The sequence below is a fragment of the Poecilia formosa genome, unplaced genomic scaffold, assembly GCF_000485575.1.
Source record: "Poecilia formosa unplaced genomic scaffold, Poecilia_formosa-5.1.2 Scaffold18, whole genome shotgun sequence".
Lineage (NCBI taxonomy): Eukaryota > Metazoa > Chordata > Actinopteri > Cyprinodontiformes > Poeciliidae > Poecilia > Poecilia formosa.
The window spans coordinates 4241274-4260775 of NW_006799957.1; the positions used below are offsets into that span (position 1 = coordinate 4241274).

At 34.1% G+C, this 19502-nt stretch overlaps 1 protein-coding gene across 1 annotated transcript in view; it reads right to left on the reverse strand.

Annotated features, from left to right (window-relative positions):
- Positions 1-8491: 8491 nt before the first annotated feature.
- LOC107835689 (V-set and immunoglobulin domain-containing protein 1-like) overlaps positions 8492-19502 on the reverse strand; it is a 14260-nt gene continuing 3249 nt past the window's right edge. Inside the window, exons 2-9 of the mRNA XM_016668992.1 lie at positions 17892-18249; positions 16547-16873; positions 15652-15659; positions 14413-14440; positions 12991-13251; positions 10789-10820; positions 9438-9522; positions 8492-9048 (exon numbers count right to left, since the gene is read on the reverse strand). Of these exons, the coding sequence (XP_016524478.1) occupies positions 9469-9522; positions 10789-10820; positions 12991-13251; positions 14413-14440; positions 15652-15659; positions 16547-16873; positions 17892-18249 (1068 nt within the window). The 3' untranslated portion in view covers positions 8492-9048; positions 9438-9468. The remainder of the gene's footprint in view (positions 9049-9437; positions 9523-10788; positions 10821-12990; positions 13252-14412; positions 14441-15651; positions 15660-16546; positions 16874-17891; positions 18250-19502) is intronic.

Below are 19502 nucleotides of genomic sequence, written 5' to 3' on the forward strand. Positions count from 1 at the left end.
GTTTGTAGGGCACTTCAACCAGCTATGAAATTAAGAATAAGAATAATTAAACAAAAAGAAATACATGGAGAATTTAGATTACCCAAAAATGGCACAACATGTTTAAAGAGTTTAGGAGAAAACTGAAATCATGTTACCTTTTTAGCAGACACTCCATTATCAGCATTCTCAGGTTTAGACAAAGCAAAATATAACTTAAGTCAAGTGTTCCAGTCAGTGCGATACTCCTATGTACGTAAGAGGACGTAACACGTCAGCGTTGCTAATTATTAGCCATGTGAATGTACAGGCTGGTAGCATTTAAATTACCATGGCCAAAATTATGATTTTAAATGATAGAAAAATATAACTTTAATTTTCATAAATACACGGCCCGATAATTGTGTGTGTGCGTGTGTGTAACCCTTTTGCTGCTAACAAAAGGGTTAGCAGCAACCCTTTTGTCGGTTGCTGCTAATTAGCAACCCATAAAAGGGCTGCTAGCTAATACATCGAGTATGGCCGTTGCAAAATAGACGAAGTATTAAATTAGTGGAAAAAGTCACATGACTATCAACTTAAAAGCGCTTAACCAAATATTTAAGAAGTTGTACTTACCGTTTAGAACAACAGGAGAAGAAAAAAGGGAGCGGTTATCAAATTCCGCTCCAAGGAAGACGATGAAGGAGGGAGGAGCTTATTTTCCTCCAATCAGACTGGAAACCATTTAACTCAGCAAATGTTAAAACAACACTTAACGCGTAAAATCAACCCTGATGCAATCAACTATTGGAAATAACTTTAACACTGGGTGCCATTTAACGCCATTTAACGCCATCAAGGGTTAAAACAACTCTTAATGAGTTAAAGTCAACTCTGAAGCCTTTAACCCTGAAATTTTAACTCTTCAGTTTTTGCTGTGCAGTCGTCTTCTCTGTGCTTTAGTGTTCTCTGTGATCACTGTAGAAGATGAGCTCTCTGAGCTTGGAGACTAAACTTACCCATCTTCAGAACTGAAGGAAGTGTCTGTTACCTCACAACATTGGAATGAAGTAAAAAATAAAATAAAACAACAGAAAGATTGTGTCCAAATGAAGAGTAAACTATTTGACTTCAGAGTCAAAAAACATCCAAAACTAATCTCTGGGCCATGAAATATCTGCAAAGACAAACGCCTGCTTTGTGGTGTAGCTAACATAGAGGCCTATTGTAGGAGCATTTCTCCACACATTTGTTTATCAACCAAGGAACAGAGAGCTACCAGTCTCTGCGGAGTAAACAGAGATGTCATCGATATGAGCTTCTATAAATTATTGTAAATATAAATGTACACAAAAAGCAACTGTATATAAACCCAACAGAAAGTGATAGGAATAGAAAAATATATGGATCATTTCCAGCTGCAAATAAATTAATTAAATTCAATTCATTTATAGACACATGTAAATAAAAGGAGGCACGCAGTTTTAAAGTGTTTTTAATATTATACTCATTTATTTTTTTGAAGATCTTCTGTTGGTTAAATCAGCAGCAGGCACTGAAACAAAGAGAAAAACAAAATAAAATGAAAACAAGTTTCTTCCTTTATTATAAACAAATAGTAACACCAAATTTTGCCAATAATGAATGTTGAATGAATTTATTGAATAAAAATGAGCTTTAATTGGGAAATATCCATAGCTCAGCATAATATCCGCTTCTTGTAAAAACAGAAAGAAAATGCAACAGATACACACATTAAGTAATCCAAAGTGTTTTACATAATTAAAAATCAGTTACTAACTAAAATACTTCCTATTCTTTTCTTCCAAAAATCAGTCCAAAATATATATCTAATTTAAAGTCACACCATGCTTAAATATCTCCTATTATTCTACACTATATAAACTTCACACACCAGGCAGGGTTTATTAGACAACAGATGCCATATATTTAGTGCATTTTGGGTCCTTTTTATCTCCTCCTTGCATATTCTGCTATTTATTAAATGCTAACAGGAGTAGTAGATCACCATAATTGTGACCATCTTGGCGTTTCATCTTTCCAAATCTTGTGCTCAGACCACAGAGGAACTGAAGCAACTGTGAAAGGCCAAACATCGAAATCAAATCCCTCTGTGTCTGCAGTGCTGCTGAGTGATTCCTTTCTTGCAGATTGTTCAGATATTTTCATTCTTGGTGTAACTACAATCTCAAACTGAAGTTATTTGTATCTATTTCAACATAAAAAGCTGTGCAAGAAGATGAAATAAGAGTAAGAAGATAAGATTTTATAACTTTACAATCTTATCCCTGTTCTATGTGATTAACAGGATCAACATTTTTGCTAAAATAAGAGAACTTCCAGAAGAGAAAAAAAAGCAACTTTAAAATCTCTGTGCTATTTTGCTATTTTTTTCTTTCAGCTGCTTTGATGGAGAATCAAGACATCACGGTAACTCTGAAGAAACCAAAAAAACAAAATCTAAAATCAGCATGAAAAAACTGTGGTTTGATCACATTTGTTCACAGTGAGGTGAACAAAAATCTGAAATAAATCTCTTTATGAGATGCTAGAGGTGCTGACAATTATCCTTTGGGTTTGGAGGTTACATATTCATCAAAGTCTTAAGAGTTCTCTCTTTTCTAGATTTCTAAGCAATTTATAAGTCCAGGTAGTTTTTAGTTGACATAACCGTAACCGTTGGTAGGAAAGAAGTTGAACAAACCATTTTGAATATGGAGAAAAGGAGATGGTGTCTCTGTCTATTTCCAAGTAATGAAATAGAGACAGACTGGTGTTTTGCTGTGGGGGTCAAGGAAACGGTTAAAAAATAACGGAAATTACATAATTCAAGCCACCTTAAATTCTCTGAATTGTAGCGGAAGTATAAGCAAAAAAAGCTCTGGGGTGTTTCCTGTTCTGCATGTCATCAACACATTGGGTGTTTCACTTCTCATTATGACAGTTAACTGCTTTTCTGTCATCTAAAAAGAAGCTGAGCATCATTCCAAGAAGTTAAGTGCAGAACCATAAGCAATAACATATTAAAAGAACAAGAACTAAGCATTTCTTCATTTTATTACTTATACCAAAGCTTACTTTTCGCAACAGTGGTGCATCTTTTCAACAGTTATGTCCAAAAGCGGCGCAACATATTTGAAGACACAGATACATGAGTGATAGTTCAAACATTCTTATTATTTGAACACATTTTCTTGAAACTTTCTGTTCAGCTGCTTTTAACTTTCTGTGAAGAAAAGAGAAAGTTAAGTACCTTTCATTCCCATGTCCAAAAACCAAACCCCTAAGTATAAACAGAAAAGTTAACCTGGTGAGCTGGTCCAGAAAAAACAGAAAGTTACAGCAGGGGGCCAACCTTATACAGGGTTGTAGAAGCTCCTCCTAGTACCGGACTAAAAAAAGTTAAAAGAAGAACCTAATGCAAAAGAAAGAAGCAAAAACAGGACAACAGGTCCCACCAGGCCAAGATCCCAACGAAAAAGCAAACAAGCAAAGGCTTTCAAAAACTCCCACATGACAGGCTGGACAAGACAGCTGCAGCCTGCAGCCACTGGTTACATATGCACACTGATTACATGTGCAAATGCACACTTAGATTTATTTGGCAGGATGCATCCAGGTGGTGTGGAGCAAGCAAAAGCAGGAGAGGCGAAAGGTGGATCTACACATGGGTCCCAAGCTCTCAAAATCCAGTCTATTTATAGGTGGGCGGAGAACAGCACCACAGCTTAAAACAATGGAATATTAATTACAAAAATAAGAAATCATCCAAACTCCAATATATTTTGAAGGGACAAGGAAAAATAATCTACCTAAAGTCTATAAAAAATAATCTATAAAAATAGACAAAAATAATTATAATGTGCTCAAAGCACATAATAGTAATCAAGGAGTGATGGTAGGATAGTGTTGAAATCAGATGCTTACCTCCACTTTATGCAAGGACATGTAACTTTCTCTCATTGCCTGAGAATAAATGAAGCTAATTTTTTTCCTGTTTAGGTCAATTAGAATGACCACCAAGATTGTTTCTATTAGCTAAATACCAGGATAGAAATACCATTTTTTCTTTTTACAGTTACAATTTGCTTTTTTCAAAGTCAGAATTTTTTATAGACAATTTATTTATTTATTTGGCTAGACTGCAGGAGGGTTTGGAGTTTGTCTCCTGCTGTTTGCAGAGACAAACGACCATGCACTTACATCAAAAGTAACTTAGAGTAACAAATTAACCTATCAGTCATGTATTTGGATTGTGGGAGAAAGCCTGAGTATGTAGAGAGAAGCCATTATGCACAGGGAGCACAAACTCAATGTACAGTAAATAAAACCTACAGTGGGACTTGAACTCTGGAGCTTTTGCCCAAAAGGCAGTAGAGTGTCTTATAAGGACTTCAACAGAAATTAGACTGTTATCTGCATCCCCATGTTTACAAGCATTGGTTTGAGATAAAATTCCATTTTATTTTTTCTCAGGTTCCATTTCTTTTTTTTATATATAGTTCCAAAGCGCCACCTACTGGAGAAAAAAAAGAAAAGCATGATTACTTTGCATGGCAAATGGCAACTTGATAAATGGTGTGTTTGCCTTAAATGTACTTTATTTAGAGCATTATTTATTTTGTGAATTTGCAGAAAAAAGGACACTGAATTAAAGTGTCTTTTTGCATGTATTTTGATTTTCTTGTGCAAAAAAAGTCAAAGATTAATGCTGATGTAACTCTTATAATGTGGGGGCTGCACAGTGGGGCAGTTGGTAGAGCTGTTGCCTTGCCACAAGAAGGCTCTGGGTTCAATTCCCAGCCCCAGTCCCTCTGCATGGAGTCCGCATGTTCTCCCTGTGCATGCGTGGGTTTCCTCCAGGTACCCCAGTCTCCCCCCACAGTCCAAAAACATGACTGTCAGATTAATTGGCCTCTCCAAATGTGTAGGTGTATTAATGACCATTGACCAGAAAATAAGTTTAAACTGCCAGCTTATTATTTGTTGAAGAAAAAGGAAGCAACAATATTGCAAACAGTTGACATACATTTAACACAAAATTCAATAGAAAATAGTTTCCCTGTTTCTTTCAGGATATTGACTATCTTGAAATTTAAACCCAATGTCAAGTATTAAAAGGATACCATTTATTCAACTTTGGTTATGGTCATTTTTATGTTCAAGTCAATATTGTTAATCTATTGAGATTCACAGTTTTTTTTTAAAATCTTTTAAATATATTTTATATTTAAAACTGATGACACATAAACATTTTTAAGTGATTCAAAGCAAGACAGTCACAAAGTCGGCCTTCTATCACCTGAAGAACATCTCCAGGATTAGAGGACTAATGTCTCAGCACGATCTAGAGAAACTCATCCATGCGTTTATCTTTAGCCGCATTGATTACTGCAACAGCGTCTTCACAGGTCTGACTAATAAATCAATCAAACAGTTGCAGCTGATCCAGACCGCTGCTGCTCACATTCTCACTAAAACCAGAAAGAGCACATAACACCAGTTTAAAAGTCCCTACACTGGCTCCCTGTAGCTCAAAGAATAGACTTTAAAATACTGTTGTTAGTTTATAAATCACTGAATGGTTTAGCACCACAATACATTAAAGATCTGTTATTGCTGTACCAACCATCTAGACCCCTCAGATATTCTGGTTCTGGTCTGCTCTGCATCCCCAGAACCAGAACCAAATGAGGAGAAGCAGCATTCAGTTTCTATGCACCACAGATTTGGAACAAACTTCCAGAAAACTGTAAAACAGCTGAAACACTGGGTGCCTTTAAATCTCATCTTAAAACCTACCTGTTTAGAGTTGCTTATGGTTAAATTAGGGTTAGAGTGTGGGTTTTGATGTCTTTGATGTTTTTATCTTTAGTTTTTATCTATTTATTAATTTATTTTTATTTCTCTTTCTCACAGTCTATGTTTTAATGATATAAAGCCCCCCGGAAAATGTCCCAATTAAAAGACGTTTAACTAAAGTCCTACGGGGTTTAGAGTCCCAGTTGATGGCGTTTCAACTAAAAACCTAGAGGCTGGAGTCCTTGTCAAACGGTGTTTTTGACTAAAGTCCCAGAGGGTTAGAGCACCAGTTAAATGACAGTTAAACAACATTTAACTGAGGTCCTAAAAGGGGTGCGGGTTTTAATGTTTTTATCTTTTTTTAAATCTTTTTCAAAATGTCTTTCTCTTTCTCACTGTTTTGGTGATTTTAATGTTTTTATCTTTAAAAAAAAAAAAAAAAAAAGTCCGAGAGGTTAGAGTCCTTGTCAAATGGCGTTTTGACTAAAGTCCAAAGGGTTGGAGTCCCAGTTGACGACGTCTCAACTAAAGTTCTACAGCTTTTTATTTCTTTCTCACCGTTTACATTTTAATTATGTTTTTTAAATCTCTTTCTCACATGCTGTTTATATTTTAATTATGTAAAGCACTTTGAAATGCCTTGCTGCTGAAATGTGCTATACAAATAAAATTTGATTGATGATTGTGAAACATGGGATTGCATTTTAACTTGAATAGTTCTATCCCATAACCAATTAAACATATTTCCTCCTATCCCTACCTGATGTAATTTAGTCATTAACCCTTCTCTCCATAGCAAATTGTATGCTTCTTCTACATCAAAAAACAAAGCAACAATAGATTCCTTATCAATCTGAGCTTTCTTAATATTATTTTCTATACATAAAATATCATCCATTGCTCCTCTCCCTCTACTAAAGCCACTCTGATAAGGAGCAATTATATTTCTTGATTCCAAATATTGTATTAATCTCTCATTCACCATCCTATCAATTCACATATATTAGCAATTGTTCTGTAGTTCCCAATATTATTATGATCATTCTGGTTTTTTTTTGGGTTTTTTTTTAAATCGAGAAAATTGTGGCTTCTTTCCATCTACATGGTAGACACCCTATACAGTTTTTTTTTTCAGGAAAAAAAAGAAAAAGAAGGGATAGCTCATCAAATCTTCAGTATTCTCGTTCCCTCTTAAAGCTTCGACATTTTTACCTTTAGTTCTCTCCTTTCCCTCGATTTCAACTTCATTTTTCACACTATATATTTCTACAAAGGTACTTGCTAAAATATCATCCTTTTCCTATCAGTTACTGCTAATATTTTTTTCAAAGTATTGGATAATTCCATTCTCTTCTGTCTTCCCTCATTTTTTCTATCATTCCCAAACAAATATCCATCCATCTTCTTCCGCATATCCAGGGTGAGGTCGCGGGGGTAGCAAACTAAGTACTTCCCTCTCCACACCCAACCACTTTAATCCATATTTACAAACATAAATGCTTAAAAATTATGATTATTGTACCATATTTCCCTCATACATAAATTAAAGGAGTTTGAAAATATCTGTGATTGAAAGGGATTTTTCAAGACAAAATAATCATTGACAACTGCAGACAAACAGCTCTGAGTGTCATGTAAAACTAAAGAAAAAAATTCAATACAATGGCTGCTATGGATATTACATTAGGAATATGTTAAACAATAGTAGTTTATTAGTGAATACTCTTGTAAATCAAAACATTCTGAAATTGAAATTCTCTAGTTTATACACACTCAGAACAAGCAGTAAAAAAAGATTTAAAAAATCTTAGTTTCTATGGCAAACTAAGAATTAACTATTAAACATCTCGCAGAATTGTGAAAAAGGCAAATGAAGCTGCAAAAAAAAGACTAGTTATATCTGCATTTACATAAGAGCTGATTTCTCAATACTATTTTCTCAATCACTGCTGGGAGTAAAACAAAAACAGGAAAAAAAACAATTTAACAATGTCAAAATGTACACACCTCTTTTTCCTCTCTGCTACTCACACAGATTGTTAAAAGTCACATATTTGGTCAAAACAAATGCTAATAAATCTGTACTTAGATCACACTCTGACTGTTACATAAAGTATTGATCATTTCTTCTGTTTCCATATTCCCCCAGCAGTGGTATGGAAATACTGGAGAAACTATGTTATTAAAATTTTGGGACTCAGATGTTGATCTAAATTTGTTTTAATCAACAGAGACACCTTGTTCCCAATCCATTTCTGTGTCCACAAAAGTTGATGCACGTCGGGATTTCAACAACAACTCAGATTTTACTGCTTTGGATAAAAAGGATTAACAACATGTTGCTAAATACAGCTAAAGTAATAACATGGATGAAATTTTATTTATCAGTGTGTTTTATTTAGTTCCTAAGGCTGCAGGTTGTAACTTTTATAATAAATATTTACATTTGTTGAAACTGTCACTATGTCATGACAGTATATTTTTCATAGATAGTCTGTGAAAAAAAACAAAAAAAAACTTGAGCTTCTCCACCTTCTCTCAGTGCTAACTAGAAATGACCAATCAGAGACAGGAGGCGTATCTTAGCACTATTAATCATTCCCCATGTGAACAGCTTTTACAATGCAGCTTCTCCCAATCAGCAAATTCTGTCATGAATGCTCGCTAGCATGGCCACCAATAATGGCAGCCAAATGATTTTCTTGTAATGGTGGGTGTCTGCCATTAGCTGTGCATTCATGAGGTTGATTGACAGCGCTAAGACACTCCTCCTGGCTCTGATTGGTTATTTTTGGTTGGGAGCTGTGCATTTGTGCAGGCTGCAATAGTAGCTTAGGGAGGAGTGGGAGGAGCTCTTTTTTTTCACAGATTATATGTCTCGTATTATATTGTCACAACATGGTAACATTTTTAACAAATATGTAAAAAAACAAACAAAAAACACCCATATATTTTATAAAAGTTACATACTGCAGCATGAAAGTTACATTTTAAATAGTAACTTATTTCAAGTAGTATGAAGAGGCTTTACTGGGCCCAAACATATGTAGCACTTAAGATGTGACAATGAAATATTTGAAAATGTAATCATTTCATTAAGATGCTTATACTTTTTATTGTTCTATGTGTAACTAAAAAACATGCTTTCCTTTAAGTATTTTATTTGAACTCTGACTGAAGCTCCAACAAGTATCTATCAATTATGTTAAGCAAAGTATTTGGGGTTTGCCCTGGACGGTGGTCCTTTCACCCGGTCAATTTTACCTGCAATTTACCAGAGAAAAAAAAATATTAGATGGACTCTATCTTATACTAAATACAATCACAAAATTGAGACCCCAAACTTCATTCTTTTTGTTAAAGGTATTGTAACTTAACAACTTATTGCTTTAATTAAACATGACAGCAGATTCATAAGAAACTTTGACCTGACTGTTAAGCCTGAGAAGCAGAATAGAAATTTTAATTCAAGAATGAACAGTCAAATAAAACATTTAATAAAACACACAAGACCACATTAGTTCCTTATTCTATGGAAAAACCAAACCACTCATCCTTTTTCTTGAAACACAGTCCTTATGATTTATATCATTAAGAAAAAGTTGATTTTATTTAGTATTTAAGCAATAAGAGACTTAAATAATCAACCTTACCTGAGAGGACTTGATGCCAGTAGGAAACATGCTAAGGCAACAACAAACCCACCACTACCAACAGTAACAATAAGACGAGTTTGACCTGAAACATATGACAGAATCCTATTACTGTCACTGTTTAGCAAACTACCGATTTATAAACACATTCAAGAATAACTAATTGAAAAATATTGTTTGCTCTTAGCTAAAATTTTGTCTGATCATTTTATTTTTAATAATTTTTTTTTGTAAATAATCTAACTTAAACCTGCTAATGAGTAGTGTGGAAAGACACATGCTCTCACTATTTCAGAAAATAACAAGACAGTTTGACACCAAAACTATTTTCATACAGTTTTGGTGTCAAACTTGTTTATCTGACACTTCTGGTCTTTCTTAATAGAAACAAAGTTTTTGTCTGTCCTTTTCCCATATTTTTGAATTTGCAAGTATGTGAAACTATCTTTTTGCTCCTGTTTAAACAATATTTGCCTTCTATCACCCAATCAGAACAAAGCAAAAAATCCAGTAATTTGTAATGATCATTGGTAAACAGTGATGAATATAAAGGAGGAAACATTTTGAAAGTAGAGTGAAAGAATTAAACAACAACAACAGAGTTTGGGACACAAAAGTAACTTGCTAAATCCGTGAATTTTGTGATTTTTCTTCCACATGATCTGAATCTAAGTTTCTGCTCATCCTAACTGAAAAGAGTTGGTCCTACATTTTCACTTAGTAATCCTAAATTTCCTGCTTACAGACCGAGATCTAAGTGTTACACTCCTTGGCCTTTATATTTTTCTTCCATCAACTGCAAAAAGGATCAGTTTAATTAAATTCTACGTAGCTTTTCCCAAGAAAATCAAATTAGATTTTAGTCTGGATCAGTGATTATGATCCTATAATTTTATTTATATATATTTTTTCAAAATTGGTATAGTCAGAATTAAAATAATGAGATGAGCTGGACAAAATCCCTCAAATAGAATCATCCCACATGATTCTATGGAGGAAACAGTTGTTCTTCAGCAAGAAATCTTTTTACCTTCAACAGATTTAACCACACGTTTCTGACTGAGAAATTAAACTTTTGACAGAACAAGTACTAGGTACAAGTGCATAAATCTCTGCTGCTGCTGTGCATAAATCACAAGTGTCTTTGGGAAAGACGGTGAACTATTTTGCGAAACTGACACTCGTGAATTACAGAAAAAAAAATGCAATATATCTGCTTGCTTTTCAAGAAAACATGAAATTGTAATGGAATACAGATTTTGATATATTTTACTAGACATATGGGCCAATAATTAAAGTTATTCTTTAATAATATCTAGAGCTAGCCAAAAAACAAAGGGTTAGGACAAACCTTGCTTCCGTCTTCTGCTCCATTCTTTGTGTCTAAAGAAACAAAATAGAAACATTAAATGCAGTACATTTACAGTATCTCTTTATTACAGTATAGAATATCAACAACAGCCCCCACTTTCTACCCCTCCCCTTAAAAAACAAATGTCTCTGTTGTTTTTTTACTAGAATCATGGTGTTTAGTATTTTCCACATTATTATTTATCCTTATCCAGAAAACATATCCAGCAACTTCTGTCCTAATGTGTTTCCTGATTTATCATGGTCTGAGCTTGTTTTAAAATATTAATTTCAAACAAATACTTTAAACTTGTTTAAACTTAAGATTTGCCAGAAAAAAGAACAGCAGGCTTTTTACATAAGAATGTCACTATGTTGTGGCAGCATACCATAAGACATAATACATTGCAACATTCTAAGTTCCAAAACCAAAATTTTTCAAGAAAGGCTGTGGGTGGCAACAACAGTTGGTTTGATTCTTGAACGCACTTCCGAATAGATTGTTTGAAAAAACAAATGTAATGTCTAGCAAAAACTTAGACAAAACAATAACTAAAAATCTCCTAATATACAAAAACTACACGTTTTGGTTCCAATTTAACTTAATTAAATAAGTTAAAGAAAAACTAAATTGACAGAATTTATGATTTGCAAAAACCCCACATAAATGGCCACAGTACTGCTGGTTTAAAGGTTATGTTTAGCTATGCTTCTCTCCTAGATTAAGTCACTCCTAAGCCCCAAGGCTTCCATTAACTCCTCTTTTTTAACACCAGAAGTATTCCTAAACTGGACTTCTCTGCTTTTTGTGGCAAGATGTATATATCAACTAATCGTTAATATTGACAACATTCCTCCGCAACCTGTTTTTCATTTTTACCTCTTCATTTTGTGAGGTTTTAGATGTCATGATGTAGTGTGGTGGACCCAAAAGCAGCATGTAAAAACATAGTGCACTTTTGAGTATTTAATGAACAAAATCAGTTAAACTTACAAAAATGAACATCCATCCTTTTGAAAGCTAAGAAAACTGTGAACCCTGTCACTGGTCAATGCCCAAATCTGGCTTTGTGTGCTTGAAAGCAAAAGATCATTTTTATAGTTTTTTTTTTTTTTTTAGATTTTTTTGGCTCTAGTGGCCTTTATTTGATAGTTAATTGACAGGAAAGTGGGTAATGAGAGAAGGGGGAAGACGCATAGCAAAGGTCACCAAGGCTGGGAATCAAACCTGCGACAGCCACGTCGAGAACTAAGGCCTCCCTATGTGGGTTGTGCCCAACACCTGCGCCACCACAGCACTCCCCCCCCCCTTTTTTCTAGTTTTTATAGATTTTTAGTCAATCAACACTTGTGCTTATTTTAACATGTCTTTGACATCATGTTACACCTCAGTCTGGGAAGTAGTTTGAGTTAGTTTTGAATTCAAAAATAATTTAGTTTTTAACCTTTTCTTGCTAAAAATGTATCAAGAGAACAGAGTTAAGACTTAGCCTTGAAATTTTTCCTTTTCAGCTCTTTGGAGGAAAAGGCCAAAATACCAGCTGTATATTTACAATAGCCCACCTTATTGTCGTTGTACTAATTCTTGAATTGAATTAGTACCAACAAACAAGAGTCTCTGGTTATTGATAAGGTGTTGTTTCAATGACAGGAACATACAATTAATTTATTCCTACTCTATTACTAAACATGGCCTGCACAGTCATGCAGTTGGTAGTACTGTTGCCTTGCAGCAAGAAGGTCCAGGTCTTTCTGCATCTCCCTGTGCATACGTGGGTTCTCTCCAGGTACTCCCAAACTGTTAGGTTGATTGGTCTCTCTAAATTCTCCTTAGGTGTGAGTGGGTGCGTGCATGCTGTTTGTCCTGTCTATTTATTTCTGTGCTGCCCCGCGCTGGACCCCTAACTAACATGTCCAAGATGTACCCCACCTCTCACCCATTGACAGCTGGAGATAAGCACCATGGGATAAGGGTGTAAGAAAATGGATGGATGGATGGATATTACTAAATATAAAATAGCCTAATATACTGAGAACATACCTCATCTCAGCAGAACTTGATAATACAAGAACTGCAGGTTCATATTCAGTTTTATTTTTTTTATGTAATATCTTTGTTGTTTAAAATGAAATTCATAGAGATGTTTTACTTAACAAAAACAAATTATTAATATTTATATTAACTAAAAAAAAAACAACTTACCAGAGATCTCAACAAAACTCTTCTCTGAATAAATTTGATAGCAGTCTTTCTTATTCTTCACAACACAACTGTAGTTGCCTTCTTTGGTTACAGAAAACATGAAGTACTGGGTATTTTGTGAGGTTTTATTAGAAGTAGACTTATCCACAGTCCCATCATCAAGGTTATGCAAGTCCATTTCAATGTTTGAAACACCAAAAACTGAACATGTCACCCTTCTGCCATCAGCTGTTTTTTCAATGCTGAGAATTGGCCTTTGACCTGTGAAAATGCATAAGCAAAAAATCCCAAGTAAATAAATTTGTAATTTCCATTTCCTTGTAATGAACATAATGCATCATAGCCCTACTAAAAACCTGCAATGAAATTTAGAAAATTCATTTCTTACAACTCTTTTAACTGACACTACCTCATGACTAAACAAACCTTTGATCTTTTAAGATATATATATATATCAAAATAACAGATTCAGGCAGAAGAAACACCTTTACAAATCATTTTTTAAAAACAACAAAGTTACTTTCAGTAGGTAGAGTATCCAAAATGTATAGTTGAGTAAAAGTGAAGCATGCAGTTTAGCAAAACTACTCCAAAAAGTAACTTTTTTTGCTTCTCAAGTAAATGTAAGTTGTCAATGTTACTAGTCACCCACCTCTGTATCAGAGTTTATGATACAGTTTCCTATGTAAACTCATAAACTCATACCTGAGTTACCATCAAACAACTAAAGTATGTGAAAACAGAAAGTCTTACAAACGTACTGTCTGTTTGGAGTTATTATAATTATATAATGAGTCCTAAATGCAACCCATTTTTACAATAAATTCATTGTACATTTTTCCCCTTGCCTTAATCCCATTATCATCAAGTGTCTTAACTTTCCACCATCAAATGAAAAATGCACTTGAGAAAATAATGAATGACTGGACATTTGAGTGGGGGGAAATGCCACCACAAAACATGTGCTTAGGGGACCCAAATGGGTGGCACCGGTCCTGTTTATTTCTGCTAAATACAATGATTTGCCACTTACAGCTAATAAAACATGATATTTAAAATTAGAATATTGCATTAGATCATAGAAACAAACATTTTTAATAAAGAAATATGGGTTTAGTGAAAAGTATGTTTATTTTCAACAGGTAATCTGACAAATGAGCCAAATCAGAACTTATATTCTAATATGTCTGGGGTGCATGCTTAGTCTAAATGTGATCTAGAGATCAGTTATGTCACTAGATTCGACTAAGCATTATTTTTCAGATTTGTTCAAATTTCTAATGGAGCTTAATCGTGGTAGAACCAATGAGATGACTAAACTCGTTATGGATTTCATTAATGAACCACAACTCCATCCATTATTTATTTATTGCCTAATATTAGTAAAAATGCACACAAAAAATCAAGTTAAGCACTACTCACCCGGCCTTTCTATTGTTCTGTTCGTTAACCTCATAAAACACGAAGGTCATATGTGACCCGATGTTTTTAAAAATACCATTATAAATTACGTACTTGCAAAAAATAGCTGCTTTAGTGAGACTTGCTATGTAAAATTATATATCCTCAAATGCAATACAAACTTTCAAGCAGCGATTTCCTTTTAAAATACCTTTCGTTTTATATCTGTATGGTTACAAGTTTGCAAGCCAACATTCATACTCTAGCTAAAAAGTATTTGTATCACCGAAACAGACTTGCAATACAAACTGCGGCTTGGTTTATTTCGATAATCGCAGAAATATTCCTCTAAATTTGAGCGGAAGACAAAGTGATCAGTAAATCAGCTTCTTTGTTTGGTTATAAAGTAGACTACAGGCTTCCAGACCTACAAAATGTATATGAACAAACTAAAGACAAAATCAATTTAAAAAAGCGCATTATCTTTGTGGTCGGCCAGTAACCAAACAAACATCTTTCTTTGAGCGCAGTTAGCAAACTGTTGATTTCGTCAGCCAATTTTAAGAGAGCAAATCACACATTTCTATTTAGTAGTCAGCTACTTTTATCCAGTTTGTTTAATCTGTTTCAAAACACACACACAAAAAAAACTTTAAAAATGCTTGCTTTTAAGACTAAAGGAAGTCCGTTTTGTCGTTCAGGAAGTAGCTACAACTTCATAATCAAGTGAAATATATTATATCCATAAAATTTTAAAATAATAAAATTACAATTTTTTTTAAAGAAAACATTAAATCCTCTAAGTTTGCAATTAATTGTAATTCCATAATACTTTAAATAGGTTTATTTTGTTTGGGGTAGGAGGGATCGGGGATTTAGAAGCGATTTTTGATAAAATGTGGCCATCTGGTGGTGATACTCTGTGTGGCACTTTTCAAAAATATCTCAGCTATTACTTCTTATTGAATAAAATAATAGCACAAAGATTAACAAGAGCACTGTATATTTAAACTTGATAAGTGGAATTAACAGCTGTTAAAAACAATGAAGTATTAATATATTTGATATAAATAATCTAAATAAGTATCTACATTAGTCCAATTCGACTAGTGATGAGTCAAGCCCTTTACAGGAAGCTTCAGTTGACTTGCTTTACTAACAAACATATTTTATTTTAATGAAATCTAAAATTTGAAGAAAGCCCAATCTGTCTAGAATGAAGCTCCAAATATGCATAACTACTCAGCTCTAAGAGGTTAAGATACAATCTGAAGGGGAAACAGAAGGCATGTTACACACTTGTTCATGCAATATAATTTTTGCATCAACATAAAGAGATAAATAGAAGTTCAGAAATGTTGCTCACATTTGATTTAAGTGAAAACTGACAAGACATTGGAAATGACAAGAAATGAAATTAAGAAAATTAGCTTGATCTCAACAATTCTTGTCACATAAATCTTCAAAAATTATAATGTAATATTTTTTTACTATCACGTGGCTCAATCTTAGAACAAAGATCGTACCTATTTGACAAAACTTTAAAATGATATATATGATAAAATGTTACAGTCTAAAGATTCAACAACTCTACTGTCAATAGAACCAGAACCTATGTTAGTGACTTATACATAGAGTCATGAGTTCAGCATCCACAAAAAATATAATTACAAACAAGAAATTTTAAAAAATCACATAAAAGTACTGCATCAAGTGATAAAGAGTCCTCAGATTTTTATCACCACAGCATATGAACTGCAGATAAACATGACATCCTCAGTCACTGAGAAAAGACAGATTTATTGTGATGAAAAGCTTTGAATGAATGTAATTTAAGCATTAAATCGTTTAATATTAACATTTAATTTCTGCAGATAATATTGTCTCTTTTTTGTTCTTTACCTATTTTATTTTTTTTAACAGATCCTCTTTTTATACTACCTAAAGTTGAATAACATCATATAAACGCTGTTTGGAATACAATGACAGAGATTAAGAGTGAAAGTAATTTAATCCTAATCTCTGTTGTGACAGATAAACATTGCTGTTAAATGAGTTAGTTAGTTGTGTGAAAAATTATAACCATAGGTGCTAATAAGGATGTTATTCAAGTCATTCCTGTCTTTCAAGATCGGGACAAAAGTTTTGTACTTACAAACAACAAGTTCAACGTAGAACTTCTGCCCTGACGGCTGAAGCCGTGGGAATTCACAAGTGTAGATTCCACTGTCCTCCCACTTTGTGTTTTTGATACATATGGAGGCATTGCCAAATTCTAGCTGATTTTGGAAAATCTCTACACGATTTTCGAAATTCTGATTTTGAACAGTAATTTCTTTGTTCTTTTTTCCATATATAAGCACCTCCTCCTTGCCATCATTTTTCTTCCAGTCGAACACTTGTTCTATGAGGTTGTCCTTTCCAATGGGAGAACAGGGCAACGTGACATCATTGTTCTGTGTTGCAAAATATTTTGGGACATCTATGAAAACAAATCATATTTTAACAAGTTAAACAGGTGGGAATATAAACAAGGCATTTACATATCATACAAATCAAGCTTTTAAGATCCTTGGTTTGTAGATTCATCTGGACTCTCCAATCCAAAATCCACTGAGGATCAATAAAAATATATATATGCAAAAAATATATAATTTTTTTTCACATCTTCAATGAGACTTTCTGATGGTACTTCACTCAGCCGTTGTAATTGGCGTCGGGGTTGCCTGGTGTTCATTCGGGCCACGATTCTCTCTCTCAGGTCAGTTGCTGTCTCGTTCAGCTTTGATAGTTCGTTCATTACTGGGCTACATACCCAGTCTCTGGGCGGGGAGTTGTAGTTAACTCTCCCCTGTCCTGACGTCCAGGTTCCTCCCCCTTGCTGTAGCATTTGTGTTGTACCTCATCAATCTCAAGTTGTGATAGCAGTTGCCGTTTGTGGATGTTGGAACACTCATCCCCAGTTATTGTAGACTGGGGATGTCAAACTAACCATTTTTCCCCACATTCTTTGCATGTAGCCCCTCTGACTAGGGTTACTTGAGTAGTAGCCTGCCTAAAAACTATTTGAATTCAGCAAGATAACAGATTGCTTTTAATCCTTTTTACACATCATAAATCAGATCTAAAAACAAATTGCATATTCAGGAAATCAGCAGTAAATGTTAAAGCTACATTTAAAATGTACCTCATGGGGTCAAACTAAAGTGACTGTAAACAAATATCAAAAAGCCAGGTCTAAAACTGTGTGCATGTGTTATTGCAACATCAATTTCTCTTTTAACAGTATTAAAAAATTATGTCTGTACTAAAAAACTATAAAGTTATAATTATCATTATTCCAGCAAATAAACAAACAAAAACATTAATTGGTATCAACTGACTAAAGAGGAATCCATAAAAAAAAAAAATCAGAGATGAAAATGAAATGGATCATGAAAGAAAAGAAATATGAAAAGAAAAAAAAGTTGATTTTTATCTGTCAAACGTCAAATACTTACCAACAACAAGCTTGATGTCGAACATTTGACTTCCTGGATCAATACCTAAAATCTCACATCTGTAGTTTCCACTGTCTTGAATCATTACATTTTGGATCTGAATGGAGGCATTACCAGAACCTAGCTGATCTTCAAAAAATGACACACGATCTTTGAACTGTGGATCTTGACCATCAAGTCCATCGTTGTAATGACTCCCAGCATCATAATAAAACACGTTCTGACCATCTTTTCTCCACTCAAATGACTTAGATGAGAGATCTTCCTTTGTGGTTGGAGAACAGGGTAAGATGGCATCACTACCCTGTAAAACATTCACAGTGATGAGACCTGGAAAGACAAATAACTTTTTAAAAAACTTATCAAGACAACAGATTCATAAAACCATAATGATCTGTGATTACTAGAAACATTTGATGGTTCAATTTGTTTTAAAACAAACTAAAATTAACTCATGGCAGCAATCCCTTTTAGAAGTCAATTACGATCCACTCCACTTAAATATATATGGCTTGTTATAAGACATCTTGTTCTCCTCTTATCTCTTAACTTCTGTGGTAAAGAAGTGTTATTGTCACAAACGCCAAAAGCAGGGTGAACAACCTAGACTCCTAGACCAATCACAGTAGGCAACAGTAGAACTAATTTTATTCAACAAGTTTTCACCAAAAGGATGAAAATTTGGGGTTGATAGCAATTTATAAAGAATCAGAGCCAACTTGTGTATAAACAGCTTACAGTGGACCAAGTAAAGAAGAGGAACTGTTTAAAAAAAAAAAATTCTGATGACATTTGCTTTCACTGAATTGCTTGTTATTTTTTGTACTTTGCACATTTGAAGTTTTGGCCTCTTTCCTCCATCTTGTGTGAGGATAAAATGAGCTGTGTGGCAATGATCTCTGCATTAATGCCACAAGTTTTCATCAATATCTCTAGGTCTCTTTGTGTATGAAGAGCATTGTCTCTCATACTTCTTCAGAGTTATCTGATTGAAATGCCTTGCTGCTGAAATGTGCAATACAAATAAAATTTAAACCAGTGTTTAAATTATAAATATTTTGCTTTGATTGATCAGATTGTTTTCATGAAAGGAAAGGATGCACTGGCGTAAAATCAAAACAGGACTCGGTAAAAATTGATATTATAACAGGAAAGATTCTGCAAGGGAACCAAAATGTTGAAGGACCACATGGACCGGCAGGACACATGATTTATGTCTAGATGTGTAGACTGTTTCATTTCAGCCATTCAAAGTCTGAGAAAAATGTAGAAATATAGTTTTGAAGAAAGAAACTCATAAGAAAAAAACTCATCAACTCAGTAGAAACATAAAATTAATAATCAGTGGCAATCATTGTTTGTGTATGCGGAAGCATACCTAAAAAATAAATAATGTAAAAATAATATTTAGCATTAGTGATGGGTCCAGCAACACCGACGTGTCGGTGCATGTATCAAGCCCATAGACCAAAACCCGTGTCGGTGCGCGTATTGGTTTCAGCAAGTCACGTGACCAATACAGGAACTGTTTCGAAATGACATTAAAGCGCCAAACTGTGTTTATAAGGAAGCGAATCTGTCAAAAGCATTTGCCAAACAAATTCTTGATCT